This window comes from Pundamilia nyererei, unplaced genomic scaffold (assembly GCF_000239375.1).
Source record: "Pundamilia nyererei isolate P.nyererei 1_Seehausen unplaced genomic scaffold, PunNye1.0 scaffold00325, whole genome shotgun sequence".
Taxonomy (NCBI): Eukaryota; Metazoa; Chordata; class Actinopteri; order Cichliformes; family Cichlidae; genus Pundamilia; species Pundamilia nyererei.
Genome location: NW_005187726.1, coordinates 481,583 through 490,964, shown reverse-complemented (window position 1 = coordinate 490,964; position 9,382 = coordinate 481,583). Strand labels below are relative to the sequence as shown.

Below are 9,382 nucleotides of genomic sequence, written 5' to 3'. Positions count from 1 at the left end.
CTGCAGGCAGAGACAGGAAGTACGCTAACACTGCCCCCTGCAGGCAGAGACAGGAAGTACACAACACCGCCGCCTCAGAATCTTACTGCTCATATAAATGCTGATTGTGTGTTTTTGTCAGGTACAGGTGAACCCTCAGATGGGTGTAATTCCTGTGTCCGGCCTGCAGGAGCAGAATTGCTTAGACTGTGACTGTTTGTGTTCCAGGAGATCGGCACGGGAGGAACCTGTCAGTGGAAGGTCTGCGGACTGGATCCGAGTACCACGCTGGCGCTTTACTTTGAGGTCGTCAACCAGGTATAAACACCTGACCTCTGACCTTTGATTCTGTCACCGTCACCATGAAGCTACTGAATTATTGATATCCACCAATTAAAAGAAAGTTCAGTGATCTGCAGTGATGTCATGGTACAGGATGATGTCATAGATCCTGCTGTTGAGAAAATGAGAGCTCAAGCTGACAAAATAAAAGCCCCACTGATGTTTTGATAGTAAAATGTTGGTGTTTAAAACAACAATTAGACCAGTGATCATCTGTTTGTAGTTTATTTTTTTAGTTTTTATTTATTCGCTCTAATTATTTTAAAAGTAATATCATTTTATTTTTGCTGTTTAGCGGGACAGCTTTCAAAATGAAAACGGCAAAAAACTAAAGCAGCCAAACTGACAGTCTTTCTAAGAGGATGCTCAGTCATAATAAGCAGGAAATGAGTTTGAATTTGAAGTGCACACATCAGGGCGGAGATGCTGACTTCCAGGCTCCGCCGAGTTTGTCCATCATCCTCGATCCTGCTGGGCTGCACAAGCCGCTCGTCACTCCCAGAGTCTCCAGCTGTTTCTCAGCTCTGTTCACGTGCAGCACGGCGTCCAGCTCAGAGTTTAAACGCTCAGTGTAACTGAGCCCATGGAACAGTTTGGCCTTCATCCTCCGTCTACTCTGTGCTGATGTGGTCACGTCAGCATAAACACACCTCTGCTGAAATGGAGCTGAAAGAGCTCGGACTGTTTGTGACTCTGAGTGGATCAGGAAATGTTTCGTGTTGTGAGACTGCGGGAGATCATCAGCTGAACATCAGTGTGCGGTCTTCGAACACAACGTCACGTCAGAACTCGTCCACGCTGAAGAAGAAGATGAGAAGTATGGCCTACATTTCCCAGAGTGCACAGGTCCAGTGATGGTGATGGGAGGGTCATGGTCTTGTTAGTGTTTTGGGAGAAGATGGAGGCTGTGTTGCGGTCATACTTGTTGTTGTTGTTGTGCTAGGGCGATTGGTCGCAGGTAGATGGAGGGTGGAGCTCTGGGAGTGGGACTCCAGGAACATCCCGGCACAAGGAACGAACCTGCGGAAACTTCGGCACACCGCCGCCCTGTACCTGCTGGAGTCACAGAGAGACAGACAGGAAGTGACGTTCCTGTTCACTATGACATCATGAGCGCGTCATAGTGACGTTTCATTACTGCTTCAAAACTGATCGGAGCCTTCGATAAAGAAAGTCTGACTCACGTCTGCGTCATGCAGGTGATCCACGGGTTGAGCGCGGCGCTGGTCAGAACCAGCCAGGAGGAGAGGGCGGCGGTCACGGACGGACTCTGCTGACCGCTCAGCGTCTCGTACAGACACACAGTGATGTAGGGCAGCCAGCAGACCAGCAAACACACTGCCAGGAGACAGGAAACAGAGTCACATGACTTCATCAGCAGCCCCTCTATGAGTGAGCTGGTGTTTGGAGACTAGTTATCTGTGGACTAGTTAAAGAGGCGTAGGGACTAGAGAACGGCCTTGAAGTTGCAGATCTGTCTACCAATCTGAAGGTGGGCGGTTCAATCCCTGGCCGCTCCAGGCTGGAGACACTCTCTCTGCATGAACAGGTGGACGTGGCGTGTAGAGTGGATGAGTGCTGTGTTAGAGCCAGTAGCCATTCACTCGTAGCGCTCTCATTGACCTTATGGCGAAAACATGAACCTGGTTTATCGGTCACTCAGACCGTCTGCAGCCGGCTGTGGTGACCTTTGACCCTGTCTGTGTTTATGACCTCAGTGTTTGTCCCTATAATGAGAGTAATGGCAGTGAGTCACAAAGATAAACATGGACGCTGATCCTCAAAGACGGCCGCTGTGACGTCGAGGTTTTAGTTTAGAGGGTAAACGGCTGCGGCCCAGTGGTCACATGGTCCTGCTGTTTGGTTTGAGATTATGAGGACATTGGATCTGCTCGGCTTTACGAACGGGGAAATGTTTTCTGTCGAAGGAAAAAAATAATTTCATGCATCAGACTTAATCAGCAGAAATCCAATACACTGTTTCCCGTTAGGCAGGATGTTCAGTCCCAGTGGAGAAATACTGGAACTCCATATGAAATCACTGGTAATTACTGGGACTGTTGCACCAATTAAAGAATCTAGAGGACAAGTTTCAGACTACTTACTGAAGTTTAAGAGACTGCAGAGATTTTTAGACTAGCTGTAGATTTTGAGCGTTTAACAGGAGTTGGAGATTAGTTAGTAACATCTGTGTACTGAAGTTTGTTTACTAGCCTGAGCATTACTTTCACACAGCTGTAAGTTTGTAGCTGATTTGAGGAGTTGTGGAGATGTTTGTGGGCTAGTTACAGAGGTTGGAAACTAGTCGTCGGACCTCTGTGTGGGGGAAACTTGGAGTAAAACTCAGAGGACGAAGTTTTCACAAAGAACGTGAGTCGGTGAAGTGGAGGTGTAACCCGTGTCCCTGCAACGTCAAGGAACAGCTTGAGCTCACCTGAGGTGGTGACCATGACGATGGAGCTCCTCAGGTAGTTGTTGGCAGGAACGTAGAAACAGTGCAGCTCGTTGCACATGAAGGTTCCCCTCCTGGCCTGCTTCCTGGCCACGTACACGATGTATCCGTACAGCGAGCACATGGTGAGGATCGGCGCTACGATGCCCGCCCCCATCCACAGCAGCACGAAGTACCTGTTCTCCGGGGTGAAGCTCGGGCAGCAAAGGAACCGTGACTCGCTGTAGGCGTAGCTGCCGAAACCCAGCAGTGGCATGGTGGCGTTGGCCAGGCAGAACAGCCAGACTGCGATCAGCACCGCCCGGCTCCGCCCCGCCGTCCAGATGCTGTGGAAGCTGAGTGCAAAGCAGATCTCCGTGAACTTGTAGATGGTAGCCCAGGCAAGCGAGTGCAGGGAGGCGGTCTGCAGTAGGAGGAAGATGAAGCCGCCGCCCTGACAGACGTCGGCCTCACTGGAGTGTCTGACAGGCTGGGAGAGGCTGTTGTACGCACTGAAGGGGATGGCGGAGAGTCCGAGAGCGAGGTCGCTAAGGCTAAAGCTCAGGGTGAGGCCCAGCGTGTCGGACCGCAGCTCCTTGTTCAGCAGGAGCACCAGTAGGAGGAGGAGGTTCCCACAGGTGGATGCCACGCTCGTCAGCAGCATGAGAGCGGCGTACAGCGTGCTCAAAATGTCCGCCATCTTCACATGGACTCGCAGGACAGGAACGTGCACCGCGCCGAAGTGATCCAATCACCTGCAGGCTCTCTGATCAGCTGATCGATCAGCTGTTGGTTTCTTCTGAAACGAGGAGCAGAGGACAAGCAGCTTCAGCAGGCTGTCGCAGCAGCTGAGAGTCCGCCGTCACCACAGAGACTGCTGGGATTACCTGAGGCTCTGTGAGTCACACCTGAGCTGCAGTTGAAAACAGAGAGAGCGCCTTTCAAGGACGTTTCCACCAATCAAAAACAAGAGCCAAGACCAGAAGAAGAGTCCACCTGAACCTGCAGCTGACCGGACCAATCGGGAAGAAGAACCATGCCGTCACCTTCATCGATTGATTATCAGCGCGGTCTGTGGTCTTCAGAGGTTAAAGGTCACACTGATGTTGGCTGGAGTTGATCAGTCGGTGTGTGTGAGTCTGATCGCAGTCCAACGAGTCTGATCGGCTCAGTCTGAGCGGGGGAGGGTGGACCGCAGGGGGCGTGTTCTCCTGGGGGTGTGTTGCCATGGCGCACCTGTTTGACACCTGCTGTGACGATGATGAGCGCACACACACACACACACACACACACACACTTACCTGCTGGCTGTAAAGTAAACAAGATGAACATCCAATATCCTGTGTGTGTGTGTGTGTGTGTGTGTGTCAGTCACGCAGCTTGACTCAGGTAATAACAGGTGTGCAGGTGTGTAATCACCCTCACCACCTGCTGAACCTCAGACCGCTGAGGAGCTCAGGCCGGGGTTGGGTGTGAAGCAGCCAATCACAGCTCAGCTTTGTTAAAGAAAGTGACCTCTGAGTCACGTCTGGAGGCAGAAAACGAGCGTCAAACACAGAAACACACCTGAGCAGGTGCTACGGAAATAAACAGTCCAAGGGGTCGTGACCCTGACAGCGATGTCTCAGGGGCGGGATAAATGCTGGAGGCGGGGTTAACGTTCTATGATGTTGATACCTGATTAACCTGACCTCTGACCTCTAACTTGCCTGTTTGCGGTCACTTCCTGCAGCACAACGCGCCGATCCCTCAGGGAGGCCGCGGGGCGATCCAGTTTGTCACGCAGTACCAGCACTCGTCAGGCCAGCGACGCATCCGGGTCACCACCACCGCCAGGAAGTACGAACACACTTGCCTCCACCCCATCACTACACACACACACACACACCTGAATTAATCCTGGTCCCTTCTCTTCCCCTCAGCTGGGCCGATGCTCAGACGCAGATTCAAAGCATCGCGGCGTCCTTTGACCAGGAGGCGGCGGCCATCCTCATGGCGAGGTTGGCAGTGTACCGGGCAGAGACGGAGGAGGGGCCGGACGTGCTCAGGTGGTTAGACAGACAGCTGATCAGACTGGTAGGAGAACACACCTGCAGAGTGAGCGCCACGATTGATCCGAACAGGAAGCAATTGATACCTGTGTTTGTGTTCAGTGTCAGAAGTTTGGCGATTACCACAAAGACGACCCGAACTCCTTCCGGTTCTCCGAGACCTTCTCCCTGTATCCCCAGGTGACCCGACTCCCGTAACGCTCTGCGCAGACACACCTGTGACACGCACCGGGACACAGGGCTGACGTGTGTTTGTGTGTTTCAGTTCATGTTCCACCTGCGGCGTTCGCCGTTCCTGCAGGTGTTCAACAACAGTCCTGACGAGAGCTCGTATTACCGACACCACTTCAACCGGCAGGACCTGACGCAGGCGCTCATCATGATCCAGCCGGTGCTCTACGCCTACTCCTTCAACGGCCCGCCTGAGGTACCTGTACACCTGTGTGCACACAGTGCAGAGTAAGCAGCTGGATGTGCAGGTGTTTCATGTTTCAGAATCTGAAGCTCTCATTGGGAAACAAACTGTGAGTTATTGATCACTGATCGATTAACTGATCAGACTGTGTGTGTGTTTCTAGCCCGTCCTGTTGGACAGCAGCAGCATCCTGCCCGACCGAATCCTTCTGATGGACACGTTCTTCCAGATCCTCATCTACCACGGAGAGGTACACCCGACACCACCAATCACACCCCAGCACCGCGTGACATCACAGCTGTCTAAGCCAATCAGGGTCCAGTAATTTAATTAGGATAGAGCCACAATTATCATTCAGATGGTTTCTTTAAACGTGATCCAGCTGTTTCCATCACAGATGTGACGCTGAGCTGAGTTCCCACCTGATTTCAGTCCAACTCTCAAACCTGAACGTGCTTCAATCAGCTGTTTGCAGTTTTACCTGCTGAGCTCGTTCATATCCTCTCGTTAACTCAACAATTCACCTCACATGAGCTCAAAACACACAAATCTTTAAAGAACCATGATAATGAGCTGACCCGTGCAGGTGTACAGTTGTGTCTCACTGCGTCTCTCTGTTAGACTGTGGCTCAGTGGAGGAAGGCCGGCTATCAGGACATGCCCGAGTACGAGAACTTCAAACACCTGCTTCAGGCTCCGGTGGACGACGCCCAGGAGCTGTTGCACACGCGCTTCCCCATGCCGAGATACATCGACACGGAGCACGGCGGCAGCCAGGTGAGGGCGCAGGCACACACCTGAGAAACACATCAGCTTTATTTACATCACCTCAGATCACGAGGCGTGACATCAGCACAGCGGCAATGTGACATCATCAACAATTTCCCGGTGCAAACTCTCCTTTTTGCACCTGTGCCCACACCTATACACACCTGTAGACATGATCAGCAGGTGAAAAGTTTTCTTCTTCTGCTGTTTTCAGGCTCGCTTCCTGCTCTCCAAAGTGAACCCCTCCCAGACCCACAACAACATGTACACCTGGGGGCAGGTAAGACTTTAACCTGTAATCTTTAACCTTTAAATGTGGACCAATCAGACGCTGTGTTTACACAAGTCCGCCCCCCCCACCGCAGGAGTCCGGTGCTCCGATCCTGACAGACGACGTCAGCCTGCAGGTGTTCATGGACCACCTGAAGAAGCTCGCTGTCTCCAGCGCCGCCTGAGTGTGCCATCGGCTCACCTGTCCTCATCTGTTTGCTTTTTATTTGTTTTCTTGCTGCCTATGTTTCCATGGCAACAGTTCACAAGCACCATCAACTAATCAGCAGCAGGTTTAGAGTTGTAACCTCACAGTGTAGAGATGCTATTGTTAATTGGCCTTTTTAAAAAAAATTAAGTTGCATTTGATTGGTTGATCCTCTCAGACAGCGGCAGTGATAGCTTTCAAAATAAAAGCCACTGTGTAGTTTTAGTCTGTGAAGCTTTTATTGTGAAACAACAGCAGGAAGTGGTGGCCGTCGGGAGTTTTTCCCCCCTAAAAGGTTTCAAATTGATTTTAAAATTTTAACATGTGATTTTTTTTTTTTTATTTAGGAACAGGAAACAGGAAGTGAGGTGTTTTGTTTTTTTAGAAAGCATGTGATGTCACTGAGCGCGCGAAGCTGTCTGCTTGTGTTTGAACACTAACCGAGAACGAGCGCAGAGGTTCACCTTGCCACTGTTCTCGTCTTTCTAATAAAATCTGCAGAATTTTACAGAGTTTGTCTTCTTCTGAAACGTGAAGCTCTGATGTCATCAGAGACGCAGCACCTATGCATGTGTGACTGAGCCCAGTGTTTTATAAAGCACTGTCTGACACCCTGCAGACGGTCTGTTTGTAACTGTAATCGGCTGTAGACAAGATGATCACAGGACTACGGTCGCCTCCACCTCTGCTCAGACACCATCAGTCATCCCAGCAAATAGCACCACCCCATATTTAAAAATCCACTTTAGGGTCACACTTTTCCTTTAAAGTGTGAAAAGGAAAAGCAACCTAACAGACCCTCAAGGAGCTTCTGCTGTCAGTCGAACAGAGTCCGACTTTTACCCTGAATTAACCTGAGTGACCCGCCTCACCATCTGAGCATTCCCACTCACACAGGTAAAAACAATAAGCCAAGCTGTGGGGTCCTCAACATGTGCCACACCCACAGAAACAGACACCTCTGCTAAAAAGCTGCAGGTGAGCAGGTGGAGTGGAGCTCAGCACTGTCTCAATTCAGGGGCTGCGTCCTCCTAAGGACCCGGCCTTCACAGTCTACGTGGGCCGGGTCTTCCAAAGACCGAGAAGGCCAGAAGTGAGAGGCTGTGAGATGGGACGGTCTAGCCTTCAGATCTGAGCCACCAGTGGAGTTTAATAAACTCGGCCGTCTGCTCCTTGCTATCTAAAATATAACAGGACACTGGAGTAAACTCTCAGGCATCTCACACTTCTGTTTAATCAGTTTTCTGTTTGATGTTTATTCAGCTGTGTGAAAAAAAAAATTGGCTGGACCGCGCTATGAATTCTGGGATAAGGTGGGCCACGAAGGACACACCCGACCCATCCTTCAAATTCTGGAAAAAGGAGGATGCATTTGGCTGTATTAGGAGGAGTTCACAGCCTTCGTCATGTTGTCGTTGTTATCGGCCTTCAAATGCGGCCTCCGGAGGATGCAGCCTTGGAATTGGGACACAGCCACTGTCTGGGTCTGAGCTTCCTTTACTCAGCAGCATCCTTCTTGAAAGGAGGGGAGAGGTAAGTATAGTAAATTTGTGGTCCTCCTACCTAAACGTGGGACACACATACATACACAGAGGTCTGCTGCTGTGTTTCATAACTGAATCTGACTTCAGATCAGCGGAAAGATGAACAAATGTTTAAAATAAAATCTAAAAAGTTTTTTTATTATTTGTGAAAATGAAACTTAAACTTTGATAATTGTTTACTACTGTTTTTATTCCAAAGTATCCGAGTACTCTTAATCAGGAGGCAGAGGAGGAAACTACCTGAACTATGAATCCCACCAGCAGGTGGCGGTCATGCGCAGTGAGTAGACACACAATCCACGTGTCAGTCCAAACGAAACGGCATGAGACTGGAATCACATTTATCCAGTGATGGGATACGTTTGACGTTTAGCGTGTTTGGGGTGTGTAGTTAATGTGCTGTCTTGTGTAGTTAGTGTGTAGTGTTGTGGATAGTTTTGTGTTGTGTGTCAGAACAATGAGGCGACTGTTGTCTCCAGGTAGAAACAGGAGTGATACACCTGCTGCTGTCAGACCTGCAGGTATCAGACTGTGATGTTCTCCTTTGGAGTGGCACAAATAATTTGTCTTATTAAATGCAGAACAGCTGATTGTTCTGTAAACAGTTTCAAGTGGTTATAAAAAAGGGTAAAAGGTAAATGGCTGCAAATAACTTTGTTTGCAAAACTTGTGCATAGGATTTTAGAACTGACAAATATTTGCATTTAAAGTTATGAAATATGATTCAACGAACTCTCAGATTTTATGTTTTTTGTCTGATTCTAGATCAATGTTGTTAATACAGTTTGTCAAAATGAAAACATGACTGTAAATTCAGACATGTGAGGTTGTGCTGAAAAGGATGAGACCAAACACGGCAAATAAACAGTTTTTAAAGGTGAAATGTGGAGGAAACATCAAAGTGGTTAAAATGGGCAATTATACCCTGGACCTCAGAGGGTTAAACGTTTATTTTAAGTAACACAATAGTTACTTTTCAAGTAATTAATTACTTTTAGAATCTTGTAACTCAGTTACTAACTCAGTTACTTTTTTGAAGAAGTAACTAGTAACTATAATTAATTATTTAAGTAACTTGCCCAACACTGCATTTATCCATCGACTGGAAGACTTTATTAAAGAGAGCCGAGTTTACACACAGCAGAACCCAGCAGGCTTCCTTTCACACTCCACCTGATGGAGGTGAGCACCTGGAACATATGGAGCGCCAGGACTGCCATAATGAATTAATTAAATAAACCATTAAATAATTAATTAAATGTGGCAATAATTAATTACAATTGGAATTAATTAATTAAATAAATAGTTATGACACATGTAATTAATTAATTATTGAAACATTTAATTAATTATTGACACATTTAATTAATTATT

General features: G+C 48.5%; 2 protein-coding genes across 3 annotated transcripts in view; one reads left to right on the top strand and one right to left on the bottom strand.

Annotated features, from left to right (window-relative positions):
• The window catches only part of sec23a (Sec23 homolog A, coat complex II component), a 12,626-nt gene extending 5,654 nt beyond the window's left edge, over window positions 1-6,972 (top strand). For both annotated transcript variants that reach the window (XM_005751776.2, XM_013915582.1), the window contains exons 12-20: window positions 208-297; window positions 4,485-4,591; window positions 4,675-4,828; window positions 4,906-4,983; window positions 5,069-5,230; window positions 5,382-5,468; window positions 5,840-5,995; window positions 6,201-6,266; window positions 6,352-6,972. In XM_005751776.2, the coding sequence (XP_005751833.1) occupies window positions 208-297; window positions 4,485-4,591; window positions 4,675-4,828; window positions 4,906-4,983; window positions 5,069-5,230; window positions 5,382-5,468; window positions 5,840-5,995; window positions 6,201-6,266; window positions 6,352-6,441 (990 nt within the window). In that variant the 3' untranslated portion in view covers window positions 6,442-6,972. The remainder of the gene's footprint in view (window positions 1-207; window positions 298-4,484; window positions 4,592-4,674; window positions 4,829-4,905; window positions 4,984-5,068; window positions 5,231-5,381; window positions 5,469-5,839; window positions 5,996-6,200; window positions 6,267-6,351) is intronic.
• Window positions 604-4,474, bottom strand: LOC102198773 (adenosine receptor A2b). The gene is made up of 2 exons (XM_005751775.1): window positions 1,506-4,474; window positions 604-1,377 (listed from the first exon to the last, which is right to left on the bottom strand). The coding sequence occupies exon 1, from the start codon at window positions 3,450-3,452 to the stop codon at window positions 2,607-2,609; it is 846 nt and encodes a 281-aa protein (XP_005751832.1). The 5' UTR covers window positions 3,453-4,474; the 3' UTR covers window positions 604-1,377; window positions 1,506-2,606.
• Window positions 6,973-9,382: the final 2,410 nt, after the last annotated feature.